The 18829-nt window shown below is 38.1% G+C and overlaps 1 protein-coding gene across 13 annotated transcripts in view; it reads left to right on the forward strand.

Annotated features, from left to right (window-relative positions):
• CHRM3 (cholinergic receptor muscarinic 3) overlaps positions 1-18829 on the forward strand; it is a 272134-nt gene that overhangs the window by 231897 nt on the left and 21408 nt on the right. Inside the window, exon 1 of one of the 13 annotated variants that reach the window (XM_054063911.1) lies at positions 17819-17901. The exons of the other annotated variants lie outside the window; for them this stretch is intronic. Within the exon in view, the coding sequence (XP_053919886.1) occupies positions 17831-17901 (71 nt within the window). The 5' untranslated portion in view covers positions 17819-17830. Of the gene's footprint in view, positions 1-17818; positions 17902-18829 lie in introns of those variants that run through there. 13 annotated transcript variants of the gene reach the window in all.

Below are 18829 nucleotides of genomic sequence, written 5' to 3' on the forward strand. Positions count from 1 at the left end.
AACACAATAGAGGCTTTACCTTGACACCCAACACATTTCCTTCTTAGTTTCCAAATTTAGCTCTGTACTGTTTAGAAACAAGTGTACTATGAGCAGTTCATTTCCTGTCATGGAATCACTTCTTTGATGAGGGTCCTATCCATGTAATTTGTATTTCTCATATTCACAAGAGACATTACAACTGAGCTCCACTGCCCAGTATTACTGATTTTATTTGTGTATTCCACTTGTGGCTTGAGGGCTGTCGTTTGACTGAGCTCATTCAAAAGCAAAGTTTTCAACCTTTCACAAGACTGCGGCCGACCAGCTGACTGATGTGTGGCCGTAACAGCAGGAGCACGATGAGCCACCACCTGCAGTGGTGTGGCTCTTCTGTTCACACTCTTGCACTTCACTGAAGTGAGATGAATGTTAACTCTGTCTTACTGAGCTAACATCTTCACCTCTCACTCTCTCCTGTGGCAGAGACTTGTTTTCTATAACTTCTGACTTCCACCAGCCAGGTAAAGTTATATACATTTTCTGATTACTTCCCTGAGGTTTGCACAGCAACTGTGTTGTTCAGCCCCAGTTGAGAGGAAAGGGCAGTCTCGGAATAAAAAAAATTGAGGGACCATGGAATTAAGAGATCGTTAGGCACAGATCTTCATCAATAGACATAGTCTAAACTAATAATATCTAAGTGTCCTGTAACACTTCCTGTTACAGAAGTGCTTTAGCTTTCATTTTCATCTTTGTTGAGCTCTTATTTCAATTGAGCTCTGTGTTTCAGCCTGATCATCCTGTGGCACAGGCTGCATTTGTAGCTTTCTAAGCAACAAGAATTTTTATGCTGAATGGAGTCCATAAGAAGTAAGTCATCATTGGTGAGAACAGTTATTCAAATTACTGTTATTAGAACTTTTTGCATGATTGCATGCAGACCATAATTGACTCCAAAAAAATAAAGGAAGAAAAGTATTTTTCGTGGGAACTGAAAACTGACAAGATCCTTCAAGCACAAAAGGGCACAAAAAGGTGATTCATGTGTCAAAAGTTGTTGTAAATCTTTTTTATTGTAGCTAAGAGACCTTCAGAAGATGAAAACTTTAAAACCTGTGATCACATTTTTATTAAGTTTCAGATGTGAATGTTGTGAAGTGAGCTTATCCCATTATAGTTGTTCCTGGTACACATAACATTTGATCCGGAAAGGTAAATGTGTTCTCAGAATTTATAGCAGCAGAGAATAAGTCTTTCATTTCTCTAGTACTGGATTCTTCCATCACAAAATACTTAAGTACCAAATAAATAAACTCTTCTCTCAGATTAAATTAAAAAGCTACACATTTTCATATACTCGTAAATATTGTAGACAGATGAAACTTGTTGGACCCTTTAGCTCATCTCCTTGCTCATATGAGTATCCTCCTTACATCACTTTCCTGGTTTAGTCAGTTTCACTTGTTTGCCAGTTTAGTGTTGTAAGAACTTCCTTACAGTGCTTCGGTTGCATCCTGAGGGCTGATAGTTCCTCGTGCCAGTAAATCTTCATTCCTGCTCATATAAGTTTGTGTGCTCTTCTTATAACACTGTATATAATCATCCCTTTCTTGGAGCTACACTGTGATTTTCTCGCCCCCACTCTCAGCCTGTACATTATTTCTAAGACACTTGTACTACATTGCTGAGAATAATTTCTTTGACAATATAGACACAACCAGTGAGAATAATAGTGTCTCAACGATTCTAATACAATTTCCGGAACTACTTGATGTCCTTCAACTTTCTAAGTGTTTCTCCTGTACTTGTCATTTTGCTTAAACTATATCTTTCCCCACTCTCTTTGCATAACTCAGTGAGTCCTATTCCTCAAACTTTTCTGGTTTTCTTCTTTAATCTTTAGTGAGTTTGTAAGTATCTTGTACAGATAAGGTTGGCTGGAGCAAAACTCTGTTACACTGTAGTATGACTGACGTGTCTTTCAGCCTTCAATATTTTCAATATGAAATATCAGAGAACTGCACATAAGGATGCGGGTCACAAAGATGTCTAAAGTAAACTGAAATTTATTTATCATTAAAGGATAAAAGCATATGAAAGAAAAACCCTTTAAGTCTTTTTTTTTTTTTTTTTTTCTGTCCAGGAGGCAAAACTTCAGTTGAGAACCTTGAAAGAGCTTTTTTCCTTTTGGTGCAACATATGCTATTACTACTGCTGAAGTAGTGTAAGGCATATAGCTCCCAAGTAAGCTTAAAGTGTTAAGGATATCAACTGCTGTAGAATCAATTATGAAACCTTCAGCCTGAAATCTCTTCCAGCTTTTCAGTTCACCTGTTAAGCAACTACTAAAATGAGATTAATTCAAAATTAAAGGAGAAACATCAAAAGATGAAGATGTCTTTCCAAAGCAATTTATTTTGTAACTTGTCCAAAATTTAGGCTTAATATTATGAACTACCAAGTTAATTTGGTTAGTTAATATTTCAAATTAATATAACCATGATATATAGCAAGATCTTTCTCAGAAGAATGATGTTTATAATTCTTTCCTACTTTATTCCACTAATTTTCTTTTTTTATATATACTGTTTCTGTACTCAGTCCTAGATTTGCAAATGGTATTCCATTAGGGAAGTCAAAACCAATTGTGTAGACAATTTTTTCCACATAGGCAATTGCATTGGTACTTGCATAGTGAATTTTTGTACTCATTGCCAATGGGTTTTCCAAAAGATGCTACTGGGAAACAGTTTGTTAGTGTGCAGGAACTATCCACTGTTCTTGCACAAATATGGTAAAGGAAATCAGCCAATGCAGTGTCCATTGGCAATGATTCAATATCCATTTTCTTTTCATTATTTTAGCTCTTACCCACAATTCACTTGCTGGTCTTCAGGATCGCAATTCATTACCAAATGAGACTAAAGAACCTTCATATTTCTAGTGAACCATAACTTGCTATGAAATCCAGCTCCAAGTATCCGTGAAAACTAGATTTGATATGTGTATTATAAGTATGTGTGTTTCAGATATAAAATAGGCAAAAATACCTGTGTAGAATAAAGAATATTCTAATTGAAATACTTAAATATTTACTGGGATTGCATTCTGACTGGCTAGAAACTTAGATGCAGATTTTTATTTATTTTTCTCTGAAAACATATAATTGCCAAGTAGTAGAAATGTTTGCATCAAAACGTTCTGTAGTAGTATTCTCTTTGAAAAAAACAGTATCAGTTTTTCAGGTAGATTTTCGTCTATATGCCATGAGTCAATTTCTTTTTCTCCTGGACTCAATACATCCTGGAAGTTTTTGCCTCTGAATACTGTGACAGATGTACCTAGTTAGAAATTAAAAATGGAACTTATAGAGACAATACATAGCTTAATACTCTCTTATACAGATGCAAAGTGCTGTAAGTCATTGCAGTCCACTTGTAAAGGGGGGGCAGAATTAAATATTAGAATGTCAGAAGTTCCTGCAGGAAAGGGGAGTTCATATTTCACTTATTTGTGGTTTCTGGTTGCTTAGCTGACATTGCTTGTTGCAAGTAGAATTTGCAGGCAAAGTTGAATCGTACTTGCTACTGTGATAGAAATATAAAATATATGCTGATTGAAATTCCTAGGATTTTGTAAAATATCGATAATCATTTTCAATTGCAAACAGCCATTTTGCTTACCTGTACAGACATTGCAGTTTGACAATTAGAACTCTTAGCAGCAGAAATCTGCCGAACTTGCTACATATGGCTGATTCCTTTTTGTGTCAGTGAATCCTGTGTGCAAGCCTGCATGGTTGGAAAAGATCTGAGAAGCTTCAGGGATCTTTTGCTGAAGAGGCCTTAGGAATCGCAGATGGAGATACAGAGGCAGAGGAAAAAGTAAACTGAGAAACTGGCAGCAAACCAAGAGGAGGCCACCCTCAGCACTTCTGCTGTTGCTTGGTTTATTTGTTTCCAACAAATATACTTAGTGTTTGACACTCTATAAAAGGAATGGGAAGCTTCTAGCTTTGTATATTGGATCTTTACTACTACCTAGAAAATTCTCATCAGCTAAATTAGTAACCATGAAAGAAAGTAGTGGGAACTCTACCCCAGCCTAACTCATAAGTTCATTCAAAGTAGTGGGTATCTGGGAATTACAGGTTCTACTTAGTGCACTACAGCCAGTGTAATAACACTGTTTTGCCCAGGCAAGTGCCCAGGCAAGTGCAAGCATAGATATGAAGGAGAAATTTCAGGATGTAAATTCCTCCCTCCCCCTTGCCAGGGAAGCTTTAGATAGGCACTAGGAAAAATTACTTTACTGTTGTTAAGAATTGGAACAGGCTGCTCAAGCAAGTGGTGTAGTCACAATCCCTGAAGGTATTTAAAAGTTGTGTAGATGTGGTGCTTAGGGACATGGTTTAGTACTGAGCTTGGCAGTGTTAGGTTGAAGGTTGGACTAGATGATCTTAAAGGTCTTTTCCAACCTACATCATACTGTGATACTATGATTCCTCAGAACTGCTGAAATTGTGTTCAAGGTTAGATTGTTACTAGTCTGGCATGGATGCTCAAGGCAGAAAGGACAGGAATGGTAAAAAGCTGCTGCCTCACTATTTGTGCAGAGACATGCAGTTCCAGCTGCTGCTCTCTCCAAGTCAGGTGTGTGCAACACCATTGCTGAGAAAATCTCTTGAAAAGTAACAAGAGGAGAAAAGCCAGTTGTTTCTCTACAGACAATGGACTTATAGTGCCTTATATATGCCTCCACTTATAGTGGAGGATGCTCTGAAATAATATTCCAATGACCAAGTAAGGAGTCCCAATGCAGCCTGCCTCCTTAGAAGGGGAGACAGCTGTGTGCTACAGAAAAGCACATATATTCAAAGAATTTATTCCACTCACTTAAAGGCACAGAAAACTAATAAATGCTGTAGTATAAACAAACTGGTATATGCATTTTGTGATTGTGTTGCTCGCAGAATAGTTGTTGTTGGATGACAACATGTAATAGATCTCTGGAATCCTCTATTTCTATTCCTACTTGTTTCTCATTTCACACATCTTATGATCAATGGCTGTGAAAATCAAAATATGATGTATATAAACAGTACAAGAAAATTATTTCATTAAAAAACTGATAACCATTCTGTTCTAGTTCCATGAATATTCCATAATCACTAAGAAGACATTCTAGAATACTTGTATATGTTTGTGTATATGCATACGCTTACATCTTCACTCCTACCTGATACGCCCAGCCTTGTTTAATTTGTCCCTAATGATAAACTGCAATTAGCAGCAATTCAAGATATGGTCTAAGAGAAAAGAGGCAATCTTTCCAGCTGTCTCTTTTAATGCACGTATACATTATAGTGGCATCAGGAGTAATAACTCCTGTAGTCAATATATTAAACTGTCCTCTCTTCGCTCTTGTTATGATGTACTTTTAACTTTCCCAAACCTATTTGTTTAAATAAGTTGGAGTGTGTGTATGCATTTGTATGAATGCATAAATTGATCCCTGGCAAGGATCAAACTTTGTTTTGTATGTATTTACTGCCAAATTGTAAAAGTGAAAGATAAAGTCTGGCAGAGGAACAGGTTTTACACTGGAATGTCTTCTTTCATTGCTTCAGAAAAAGCTTGTTTAGATTTAAACAAGTTTTAAAAAAAAATATGGACTGATAATGTACCAAAGTTTTTTTCACAAAGTCCATGAACTAAAGGAGTTGGTGTAATGAGTGGCTTTTTCTGTATGTGGTCTGGACTTTTAAAAGCTTTAATGTGAAAGATCAGGCTTTAAAATAAATTGCTAGGTGAGTAACACGTGTTCAAAATTTCAAATATGCTGAGCACATTGTTTCCCATTAATTTAAAGTTAGAAACTAAACCTCAAATGAAAGAATTCTTAAAAAAAAAAAAAGGACATGTGCGTACATAATCAACCACAGTCACTTGTAACTGACTGTGCTCTGACAAACTTCCAGTACCGTTTCAGATGGATTCAAATCCTACCTGGGTATAAGATTGCCCAAATCTGATGCTTTCCAGTCAGTTTTTTCCAGGTGGTGGAAACAAGGCCGGGCACTGCTAGCATGAGCATGGTTGTGTTTGTTGCCCTTGTGCTCCTTCATACTAGCAAAAAGACTCCTGTTGCTTCAGTGCTGGCATCTGTATAGCTGTGCTTAGAGGTCCATAATATTTTCCAGAACATGCCAGAGTTACACCTCCATCCTGTAGATAAAGATGTACTCATTTCACTTCAGGTCCCTATTTCTACGACTCAGCAGCCACAAGGGAACACCTTTGGGCTGCCTGGCCAAACACCAGGGCAGAGTTGCCCTGCAGCGGTGGGGTAACAGAAATGTGGCAGTCTGGGGAACAGGTTTCCTCCTGGATACAAAGCAGAGCTCCAACACCATGAGCTATCAAGCTGACAAGGTTGACAGGTATTAGTGAGCAGGGAATTCAAGGACCTGGATGATTGCCCTTGGTAGGAAACGTGTTCCATCAAAAAAAAAAAAAAAAGCCCTGCCACAATATTTGCAGCATTAGCTTACTTTAAAAGGTTAGTCATATAATGCATTGCTTCACTGCAGAAGGTGAACTATGTTTGCTTGGAAAGAGTAGTTTGCAGTGTTTAAAGATAGTAAAAAATCAAAGACAAATGAGTAATTCAGAATTTAGGAAGTGTAAAATCGATTACAAAGACTCGTTTTTCTTCTAAATAATTAGCTGTAGTTCAGAATAGCCTTGCCAGTTAAATAAATGTGTTTTTTTCCTAATTGGATAGATCAACTGAGGCACAAAACAGGTGAAAGCCAAGATCTTAAAACAAAGTTTAGAGACTGTGGTTCGATCTTCACTTTGGGCTTCTTTGGTCTTGATATTCTAGACTTCTAAGCACTTTTCATATACAGTAGTCAGTAGCTCAGGGTGAAAACCAGCCTGACCACCTTTGAAAATTATATCATGATGAACTTAGTTGCAAAGTCATATAAACACTGTCAGAACTAGAAAAAAAAATGTTGACTACTAGACTAAATGTTTGACCTGACTCTCAGCAGTGTCAGGATGTCAGATGTGACCACTCCCACCCTTCTCAAAAAGCCATACGGTAAAATCACCTCTTTTGGAAGCATTGGAAGGCTAGCCCTAAAATTATCACTCTGACTTCTTTCTTCTGAAAAGTTGATGAATTCGTGCCCCCAAAACTTAGGACTTTGGAAAAACTTCAGCTCCAACAAGTTATCTAAGGTTTGAAAGCTTTAGTTTTAATTATAATCCAAATGAGAATGATGTGAGTATGAGTTATAGCTGTAGAATGATACTTGAATGCCATATACCACACATTAACGGTTTCTAAAAGCATACTTTTATAATTAGCATAATCTTATGTCTGATTCTAGCTCTGGACAGCACCCCAATATTGTCTGTGGTGATTTACTCCTGTATATCACATCAGAGATTTGGGGTTTTTTATGTTAATTCCTTTAATTTAATTTTAATTCCTTTGGTGATTGTTCTTCTAATTATTCAGATGGATCAAAATTGAGTGGCATTGAATCAATACTTTACTTTGGGCATGTACACTATTTAGGGGACCAAGGAGACCCACTGTTTTCTTGTCATTGAATTTGTTCTCCCGAGCCTTATGTAGAGCCTTTTAGGTCAGTACTGCAATAATGCTTGAAGGGAAAATATCTGATGCTTCTCTTAAAAAAGAGACTCAGAGAAACTCCACTTTGCACATTCCTAATGAGACTGTGTCCGCACCTCACACCTTGGAAGAGTAACAGATAACTTCACATCTATAAGCCTTACGGATAGAACTGGCCAGAAAGCTTCAGGTACAGCAATTTCCACTGCTAAATGTGTTTTTTAGGAAATGGAAGACTTACTCTGGAATATAACAATTCTACTGAAATTTTAGATGTGAAAGGGTCTAAATGCATTACATACACTACTACTAATAAACTACTGATCTGTCCTGTCTGACCAACTTGGTGGCTTTCTATGATGGAGTAACCGCAGCAGTGGACACGGGTAAGCTGATGGATTTGATCTATCTAGACTTCTGTAAAGCCTTTGACACAGTCCCCCACAACATCCTTCTCTCTAAATTGGAGAGATATAGATTTGATGGGTGGACGGTAAGGTGGATAAGAAACTGATTGAATGGTCATATTCAAAGAGTAGTTGTCAATGGCTCGAAGTCCAGATGGAGACCCATGACAAGTGGTGACCCTCAGGGGTCTGTACTGGGACCGATGCTGTTCTATGTCTTCATCAATGATATTGACAATGAGATTGAGTGCACCCTCAGCAAGTTTGTGGATGACACCAAGCTGAGTGATGTAGTTGCCACACCGGAAGGATGGGATGTCATTGACAGGGACCCGGACAGGCTGGAGAAGTGAGCCTCTGAGAACCTCATGAGGTTCGACAAAGCCAAGTGTAAGGTCCTGCACCTGAGTCAGGGCAATCCCTGTTTTCAGTACACGATGGGGGATGCTGTATTTGAGAGAAGCCCTGCAGAGAAGGACTTGGGGATGCTGATCAATGATAAGCTCGACATGAGTCGGCAATGTGCGCTCACAGCTCAGAAGGCCAACCGTATCCTGGGCTGCATCAAGAGGAGCATGGCCAGCAGGTCGAGGGAAGTAATTCTGCCCCTCTATTCCTCTCTTGTGAGACCTCATCTGGAGTACTGTGTCCAGTTCCGGAATCCGCAACATAAGAAGGATATGGAGCTGTTGGAACGGGTCCAGAGGAGGGCTACAAAGATGATCAGAGGGCTGAAGCACCTCCCATACGAGGACAGGCTGAGAGAGTTGGGCTTGTTCAGCCTGGAGAAGAGAAAGCTTAGAGGAGATCTTATAGTGACCGTCCAGTAACTGAAGGGCAGTCTACAGAAAAGCTGGAGAGGGGCTATTCATAGAGGCTTGTGGGGATAGGAGAAGGGGAATGGGTGTAAGCTGGAGAAGGGCTGATTTAGACTAGACATTAGGAAGAATTTCTTCCCGATGCGAGGGGTGAGGCACTGGCACAGGTTGCCCAGGGAGGTTGTGGCTGCCCCATCCCTGGAGGTGTTCAAGGCCTGGTTGGATGGAGCATTGGGCAGCCTGATCTAGTGGGATGTCCCTGCCCATGGCAGGGGGGTTGGAACTAGATGATCTTTAAGGTCCCTTTCAACCCTAACTATACTACACTGTGACTATGATACTCTTAAAATTTAAATATTTAAAACATTTTATGACATTATTAAAGTAAAATATTCTGACACTGAAATAATTTTTCTACATTATCGAAATGAAAACCTTCTTGGATTCCAAATTAAAAAAAAAAAAAAAAACTTCTGAATTTGAACTATTGGGTTTTCATTCAAAAAATGAACAGTTTGTCTGAACGAAAGTAGGGTGTTTCACGTGCCCAGTTTTACCGTGGTCTGTACTGAGCTGCTGCAAGCATTCTATAAAATGAGCCTTCTTCAAAACTTTCTCTGCTCAGTGTCATGCTTTTGTGCTATTTTCACACTGACAAGTCCATATACTTTTTTGCAGTTTCATGAAGAATACTGGGAAAAACTGCAACTGGGAAGTTGTTTGTTAGACTGCACTTTTAGAAGTCCAGGTGCATTTTGCTCTCTCTTCAGACATTCATTAATTATAGCCTCAGGGATACCTGGAAACCAAATCTACGTTGACTAATCTAAGAAAATGACAGCTGTCTTTAGATGTAGCTAGTATTTTTTCCATAGTTCATAGAGCAACTCTTTGGACCTGTGTGATCAATCAGAAAATTATATGTAAATTAGACTGTAGATTCTAAAAAGCTTCAGTAGAAATAAGTAATACTGAAAGTCAGAGAGAAAACATTTTCCGCACTAAGGTCTGGAAGCAACCAGACTTCCTGTAAATTCAAGGGATTTATTTCATCAAATATCATTTGCATTGTAGAATTGGGACCAAAATCTTGCAGATAAGCAGCTGAAATTGTGAGGGAAAGATTTTTTGTGGTATTTGAGAAAGCAACCACTGACTTGATATGATTCGCTGAATTCTCTGTTTGGTATATCTTGTCATCCTGCAACCATGGAATGGCTAAGGAGATCCTCCACCAGGATTTGTGCAGTGCTTGTGTAAGCAGCAGCTATGTATGCTTCAGGAGATCTTCCATTTGCTGTTCAGAGCAAACTGCCATCAAGTAGTCCTGTAGAGGAGAAGAAAAAACAAAATCTGTTGAATGAGATTGGGATCAGTTGTTCCACAGGCTGGTGGAAATATGTTGGGTTGTGAATGATATGTATTATTAACTCACTGGGGTTTTTTACCATTTTGGTGTGTGGGTAAGAGTGTTTCTGTAGTTAGAGAAAAAAATCCAAATATTAATAGATAGTGAAACAATGGGTATGTTATACCCTGCTGTTAGAAGCTTTTCATTATATAATAAATTCCCAATGTTTTATAAAGCACAATGTATAACCACACTCTGATGGATGTCAATAGTAAAACAGAGTATCAGCAGGATTTATTTCCTTGGAATCTTAAAAGCACCTGAGTAAAACCAACATGTCAATCAAATTAACTTTTGTTTGATTCTAAATCCACATAACATTACATCCAGGTTGCTTTATTTTTCAAGCTTATCAGTCATGACCATGTGTGTGGTCTCTAGAGGAAGCATCCTCTCTACAAACATAGGCATCTAGGCACATTAAATCTATAGCAGATTTAACTGCATTTAAGAACGTGTATGCATGAAGAATTTACTTAAATGCTTTTCTGAATGAAGAACATATTTTAATTAGAATCACAAGTCAGAGGGTCCTATCATGGACTAATCTGATCCACTCTCACATTTACATCAGACAATTCATGGATAATTGTGCTCCTCCTTAAAGTTTTGAAAGTTTTATGGTTATGTCACCACAGCTCTGATTTGGACAACGATTTGGTTTGGTTTGCTTTGATATGGTTTGATCTCCAGTGAAACCTTATTCTATGGCAACATATAACATTTTGGAGTAATTTGAATAATAATTTAGTAGATCAGTTGTCAATAATAATTTTCCAAACTGTTGCTGAAGGAAGATGTATCACAAGCTTGGAAAAGAACTATCAAAGATGACTGCAGGTATAAAAATCTGTAGGAATCCTGCATGTATGACAAAAAACATGTGGGAAACCACTTTCAAACAATACACTGGAATTTATTTTTTAACAGCTTGAAATATCTTTAGAGTGGCAAGTCTGGACAGGAAATCAAAGTCAATCTCTGGAGGGTTTTATATACATATTCTTTTATTATTATTACTACTACTACTATTATAATTATTATGTACAGCCATGTAACAGGCCTTCAGGCAAACTTATGCTTGCAAATGATTTATACATTCTGGAAAAAATAATAATGAAATTTTAAGCTTGATAGACCAAGCAAGATCCTGCTGACCCACCGAGAATGTATGAAGGCAGTTAGGGTGCAGCTACCTCAGCTCACAGGCCTGCACCAAGGGTACTTTTAGGGTTGGGCTGCAGACCACTGAGGAGCTGAATGTTGTCCAGTGGTCCAGCTGGTTTCCTGCACTCAGACCATCATCCATCTAATCCCTGACTGCTACACATAGTTCAGGATTAAACCACGTCTATTTCTTCAGTGGTGAATTGCCACATGACTAAGTGCCCTCATCATTCTCTGACTGCAAAAAAAGGTAGTGGATATGTGCTACCCGTTCTTTTAAGAAAAAAGAAAAAAAGTTAAGGTTGTTATGTATATCTCGCATTCACTCAGCTCTTGGCTTGCACAGAAGGTCAAATATCACCCAGCCGTATAGAAAATAACAAGCTTGCAGATCATTATTTTCCTGCTGGGTAGTTAAATGTGGAAAATATAGCAAACAGTTTTTGCATTTTGTCTTTTTCACAATTTTGATGCAGTTTAGTAATGAATTTTCAGAATCCATTCTGTAAGCTACAATCCTAAACTCGTAGGGGAGCAAACACTTCTATGTATGCAAGCATATTTTGTCCTGTTGAGTACGTTTTGAATAAAGGCATAAATGCTGTCCTTCATTTACTGTCAACCAAACTTAATATCATTTTTGCAGAAAAGTGACAGTTGAAAAATAATCCATCTTTGCTGCTTTACACTTTATGGACTTATTTGCATCTGTGAGTTATTAGAATAAATCACGAATAAGAACAGTAGGTTTTTATTCCTGTTTTGCATGGATGGAAATGAGCTGGGAGAAAAATGAGAGGTCAATACAAATTTGCAGAAAAGTCATATTAACACAACTATAAGGAATCTCCCAAGTTTGTGTATATTTGGAAGAGATTAGGGTGCAGATTTTACAGCAAACAGAAGAACAAAATTATTAAAAAGAAATAAGGATTGTTTGTTATTTAAAAGCCTAAGTCCAAATCTATTAAAAGCATGACAGTGCATAGCAGCCTGGAACTGAAGAATCCTAATTGTCTAATAGAAACTTCATAAGGACTGAAGAGTCAATGCAGGAAGAGTCTGAACACTAAGGGCTGCCTGCGCTCAGAACCAAAGGAGTCTCCCATGAAAAACCCTTTGCAGATTAGATTTCATGCTTTATTGTTTAACAACAGGCACATAGAGAAAGATCTTGCAAAGTCCTTTAAAATTGAGCTGATAAGTATCAATTTATTAACCCAGTTGATGGCTGCTTTTTGCAACACAGAATTATGTGAATTTTCCCACTAAGTTTTCTTTCTCTGTCCATATCCACACTACTGAACATGAGCAAAGGGATTGAAGTCCTGTTGAGTGACTGTTCTAATCAGGCGAGATATCTCTGCTCAAGAGCTGTGAAAGTATACTTGGATTTCTCAAATCAATTTCTTCTAGACATGCAAACCAAAGTTTGATATTTACCTGGCTTTAAGGAAAAGGTCAAATTAAATAGCTACTAGCTATTTCCTTTTAGCTTCAAGGAGTTTTCTTCCAAAAGCGTGAATATGTCTTAGGGAATAATTCCACTGGGACTTGGGCATCGTAATTAGGTCCGTGGATTTCATACACACTTATAAGAATGAGGGATTAACGTGACTTGCGGAATGCCACACCAGTGACTCCCATTAAGAACAGAGCGTAATGTAGCCTACTGACTTCTCTAACCATGCAGCGTTGCATCTGTGTGTGTACGTACACACACAAGGGACTTTCAAATATATATAGGGGAAGATGCTTGAATGGATCTTTTTATTGGGAAGTGTTGACTTATGGACTGTTTTTCACAACTTCTGGGGAACCAAAATGGTTAGTTGAGTTATTTGGAAATTTCTTTATATGTTAGAAGACAAAAAGTAACTTCCTAATTCCTAAAGAAAGAAGAATCTGCTCACCATCCACTTCTAATATGCACTTACTAGACAATTAAGTGATATGAATTTGCTTGCATTTTACTTCTGTTGCTTAAAATTTAATGGACATTACAATGAAAATTGTTCAATGGAAAAATCTGCCTTGAAGAAACCTTCTAATGGAGACATTATTTTTGTAGATTCCTTAGATCTGCAAGAAGACTTTCCTATTCTATATCAATGTAGATTTTTTTTTGAAAAACAGTTATGATTGAAGACCGTAATATGGGTATGAATCAGACTGGGAGATGGCCAGCTACTTGAGGTAGTCAAGAAAATGAATTATATATAGTGAAGTGAAGGGAAAGGGTGGTGAAGGGAAAGCTACACGGATTTGTTCTGCAGTTACTGCTCACATGAAGCATCCCAGAATCCTGTCTTGTGTGCGTGCATATCAGTTATTCCTATGTATTTTGTTAGTGGTGCTGTTTTTCTCTCCACGTGTATTTAGACTATGACTGGTGCTCCCTTCCTCTGACTAGAGCATGGCACTGTAAGGAGTGATTTGGTCGCTCAGATTCATGACTTCCAGGTTTGATTTCTTTTTTTTTTTTTTCTGGTTGGCTTGATTTCTGCACAGAACTTTCAATGAATAAATGAAGAAAACTAGTAAATATCACTGACAGTCTCAAGTGAACTCTGACCTGCTGTATTGTGAGGGCTGTTAGTAGGAAGTTGCTACACAGCATCCAGACCCAGTAGTCCACCTGGATAAATCACAGCCAACTGAAAGTGCAGTGAAGTTAGCATTCAGATAATCCCAAACTGACCCTGCCAGACCGGCTTCTCATACCTTTTTTTTTTTTTTGCTGCATGCAGAGAGTAAAATCCCAGCCTTTCATCTCCTTTGGGTAGCAAGGGCTGGTAAACATGTTATTAGCTCTGTAGATTTTATGTGCTATACAGGATACAAAAGCCCTGACTCTCTGACCATGAACTCCTGGTACACCCATCATTTCTTGAAACTAGAAACTATATGTGTACCAACTGTACTAGAAACTATATTATGACTGGAACTTTAAATGTCTTGCGTTTCCCTTCTCTGACACAAGTATATCTCTTTCTTCCTTCTTATACTAGGGATTAGGTGTGCCCCAATTTCCAGCTAACCTTCTCTTTGCCCATGCCAGCAAATCTGCATGTGTATTCATTTCTCTAATTTGTCTTCCTCCAATAGCCAAATATTGCAGACTTGTCTTAATCTTTTTTTTTTTCATTACATTACAAAATAAGAGGGGTGAGAAGTTTTGTAACTGTGCTCAGTTACTCAAATAGAAAGAAATTAGTTGAAATTACAAACAAAGTGTATTGGAATAAACTCAGTGTGAAATCTTGCAGGTATTGATGAGTGAAGTGGCCCTAATGAAATGTTGATTCATCTATGTCCTATAATTTGAAAATTATTTCTAATAGAAAAAGGCTATGCAGTTTATTATGCCTTTTTGAATAAGGTCATGGAAGTGAAACAGTAGAAACTCTTATTTCTGCTGACGCTTTGCATCTCAGAAATTGTTTCCTCTGGTGCACTAATGAATCTTTCTTTTTGCCCTTGTCTGATACAATTTACCTCTACCTTGGCAGGAAAAGTCACTTCCTCCTGTTAGTAAATGAGTGATAAAGGACAGATGAAAGGGCAGAAATGTGCGAGTACCATCAAAACCCTCATTTCTGAGTTTTAATATGCTGCAGCTGCAGACATGGAACATTTCTCTTGCAGTTGAAAGCACAGCCAGCATGGGAATATTGATAGATTTACATGAATCCAGAAGGGTCGCAGTTTATTTTTATTTGCTAATAAAATGGAGCTTGGAAGATACTGACTGTATAGATATATTTTCAGCTGGAAACATCATGAAAATTGATGTTTCATCAAACGAAAGAGATTGATGGGGAAACAAAGATATTTGGAAAAGCAGGCTCAGATCAAAACAGACTATCATGAGTCTCCATTTCAAGAGCTAAGGTAAATATTAATACATAGTAGAGTGACTGCGATTCAGAACTATCCCTCATGGATACATTTTGACTTTTGAAAGTCTTAACAGTTATCTGGCAACAATTAATATTTTTAAGGGTCAATAATTAAGTCAATATTACTTCCTTCGAGATCTTGGAATTCCTGTATGAATTTATAATTTGTCACTAACTTCAGCAGAAATGCACATAATATGAATCTCTGAAATAGGGCCAGGTTTGCTGTAGGATGTTTGAAAAAGCGAGAGACACTGGATATTAAATGCCTATTCAAAGTCAATGAGATTTTTCCGTGACAATTGGGTACCCCAATGCTTTAATTTTCATTAAGCAATTGATTGGAGAATACACTTTTGGAACACAATATTGAGAATGGCAGGAGAATCCAGCATTTTGATTATTTTGATGATAAATTCACAATGCAGCAAAAAAATCTAGAAAATCCTACCGTGTGCTGTATTGATAATAGAGTAATTCAATTAAGTCCTTCATACTCAGTAGTGTAGAAACAAAGAAAATAATAAAAGCACCCTCAGATGCCATTATACCTGGGCTGATCCACCTTAGTTTTTCCTCCACATAGAGTTTCAAATCTGGTGTGATGGAGTTTGTCACTACCCACAGTACTCTTAAACATGATAGTTCTTTCTGACCTAATGCAGAACAAATGTACATAAAAAAATTAATGAATAATGCATGCTTTAATTATGCTAAGCAATGGACATTATTGTACAATTGTATTCAGGGACCGAAGTAGTGTTGTTTCTTATCACTCTGTTCAGAATTGCTAATGTTGCTTTAATAAAAATTCCAGTTTTGTGTCTCCTGAAACATTATTTTGGCTAAGAAGCTGAGGTCTATCTGATGTTAAGTATTTGGTCTCCGAGAGGAGCCCATAGCCAGTGATTATGGACCCACCTGAGAATAGGAGAGGGATACGTAGCTGCCTCATCTTCAAAAACCCCTTAAATATTGTTTCTGGCTGTTATGCACCAGCATGTCATTGTTTGGCCCCTCTGGCTCAACATGTATTCCTGTTCATGACTATAGTTCAATATACTGTTACAAATTCAAATTAGTCCTTCTGTGCTACAAGGGAAAACAATACATCCTCCTGATATGAATGAACTAATGTATCTTCTTTGCAAGCTTATAATTTTGACACAATTTGGACAGGGTTAAACTGGTAATATAACCAATATAGAAGAGAATCCCTTAGGGCAGAGACAGGGTGAACAACTAGCTTATACTGTTTTGTATTTTGGTGGAGCTTAAGGATCTTGTATTTTGTGCCCTCAAAATTCTCTTTAACTATTTTAGAAAGAAACATCAAGAGCTCTCTTAGAAACCTAAAATGCTAAAAACTTCTTCCTTACTGGGAGACTAAGGGATAGATATTGTTTTAATAGACCAATGATGTGATATTTCTCATCATCTGTAGCGTTCCAAGGAATTTATGGAAGCAAGGGAAGCAAAGCAGGGAACAGTTGTTGTTCTTTGTTTTCTGTTTGCACTTCTGTGAACAATACCTTGAAGTGCACAGAGCTCAAGATGCCGGATCCTTCTAGCTACAAGGATTATAAAAAAAATTCCACTTTGCTAGAGACTATAATAGTTCGGGCACATTCCTGCACTGTTCAGGTTTGCTTGGCTATTGCTGGCAAAAATCATACAAAGCAACAGTGTTTGACCTGTTAATGTTTTTCAAATGTTAACAAAATAGTCACATGTTCACTTTCATAATAACATGGTTATATGCTTCGCGTATCACTTCCGGACTGACCCATGAAAATTATTAGTCATCACTAAAATATGAATGTCACTTAAAGAGAAAAGATAAAGAAGCTTGTCAGAATGTGGACAGTCTGTTATCATGCTTCAGCAGAGATCTGCTTGAGGAGCCAGCTTCAGTTTCCTTCCATGTGCCCACTCCCACCATATTTCAGGCGCATGCAGATAGATCCACACAGTGCATTGTCCTTATTCCCATGGATTTATTAATATACCATACACTCCCTTTCAGTGAGTGCTGCCTCCAAAGTAGCAAGGAGCTGTTGGGGCTCCCAGCAGCCAGCACCACACTGGATCCGTTAACCGCCTGCTGCTATCACCAAGGGGATCAACGTATCAAATGGGCCACTGCTTATCTGAGCCGTTCTTCTGCTACAGCACTTCGCTGATGTGAGGATAGGCCTGGGAACAAATTGCTTTTCTTTTTCTCACCTGTCATTTTTAATATCTTCTTGCTTTATTGAATTTTCCCCGCCTCCTTTCTGTCATGAAATGACACTGAATCAGAGAGGTCCCATGCAAGCAGGGAGGAATCATGGTGGATTGCCTCGGACGCTTGCTCTGCAGCAGCTGAAGTGGCAGGAGGAAGGACTTGATTCAAAGGCTTGATCTGCCATCACCTTGCTACACCGACTCACTGACTCCTCTGTTATGCCTGGTCTCTTTGGAAACCTGATTCTCTTTTTAGCTCTGTTCATGCTGCCGTACCAAGCATCTGCGATCAGATCTCAGTCTCAGCTGAAATGGTGTAAAACTAAAGTAACTGGGTGAGGGATTTTTTATTTTACTTATTTAATGCAAGGTGTGGGTTTCCTGGAAGTCTGGGAGGCAGTGTGTCTTCTTCCTTCGCTAAGGTCACAGCACTTTTCCACATATGATAAATAAGACACTGATTTGTTTATAATAGATGCCAAAACAACTCTGTGCACTGGTCTTGCTCTGTAAATAGCTGATATTATTGTTCTTCCCTTCCTATTCATTAGATTAGTATTTCTGCTGTGCCAAACAAAAATTAAGGTTCTTTACGTTAGGGACATTTTTTTACAGCAGCTTTCAGTCGGGTTTTTTTGTTGCTTAATTTTGAATAATTCCTCACTGAACGCGCTTATTTCTCTAGAAGAGCGGTTCAAGCACCAGCTATTCTTGACATCTCCACTCCAGCATACCTAGACTCCTCTCCTGACCATAGCTGTGGTTCTAATAGCCTCACTTTCTTACAGAGCAAGTCATGAGGGCTACTGTGGGAAGAGGGAGGACTGATGTCAGAGAATTGCTGCTCCAACTGATGGAAATATCTTTTTATTTTAAGTGATTTTGTTCCTACTTTGAGATACGAGAATATTTATACCAAAAAGGTTGATTGCCTGCATGCCCTCCCTGTTTTCCATGCTGACTTCAGGTTCCCATAAGGAGTTATCATGTTGCATAATACTCTTTTTACCATGTTTTACCTTTTCAGTTGTTTTATCTTCTGTCACTCCTTAGAATCCATGTTCCTCTTATCTTTATCCAAATTGCTGTTGTTTCTATGGCTAAATTTTATGCATGGCTCCAAGAGCTTTTAACACACAGGCATTACAAGCACATACAATTTGTGCTAATCATTCACAGTGACACTACAGTACAAGCTTCTCTCTGAACACAGGAAACCAGCTGACAAGTCCTGCATACTGGGAATGCTGAATTTAAAACACC

The sequence above is a fragment of the Cuculus canorus genome, chromosome 3 (assembly GCF_017976375.1).
Source record: "Cuculus canorus isolate bCucCan1 chromosome 3, bCucCan1.pri, whole genome shotgun sequence".
Classification (NCBI taxonomy): Eukaryota; Metazoa; Chordata; class Aves; order Cuculiformes; family Cuculidae; genus Cuculus; species Cuculus canorus.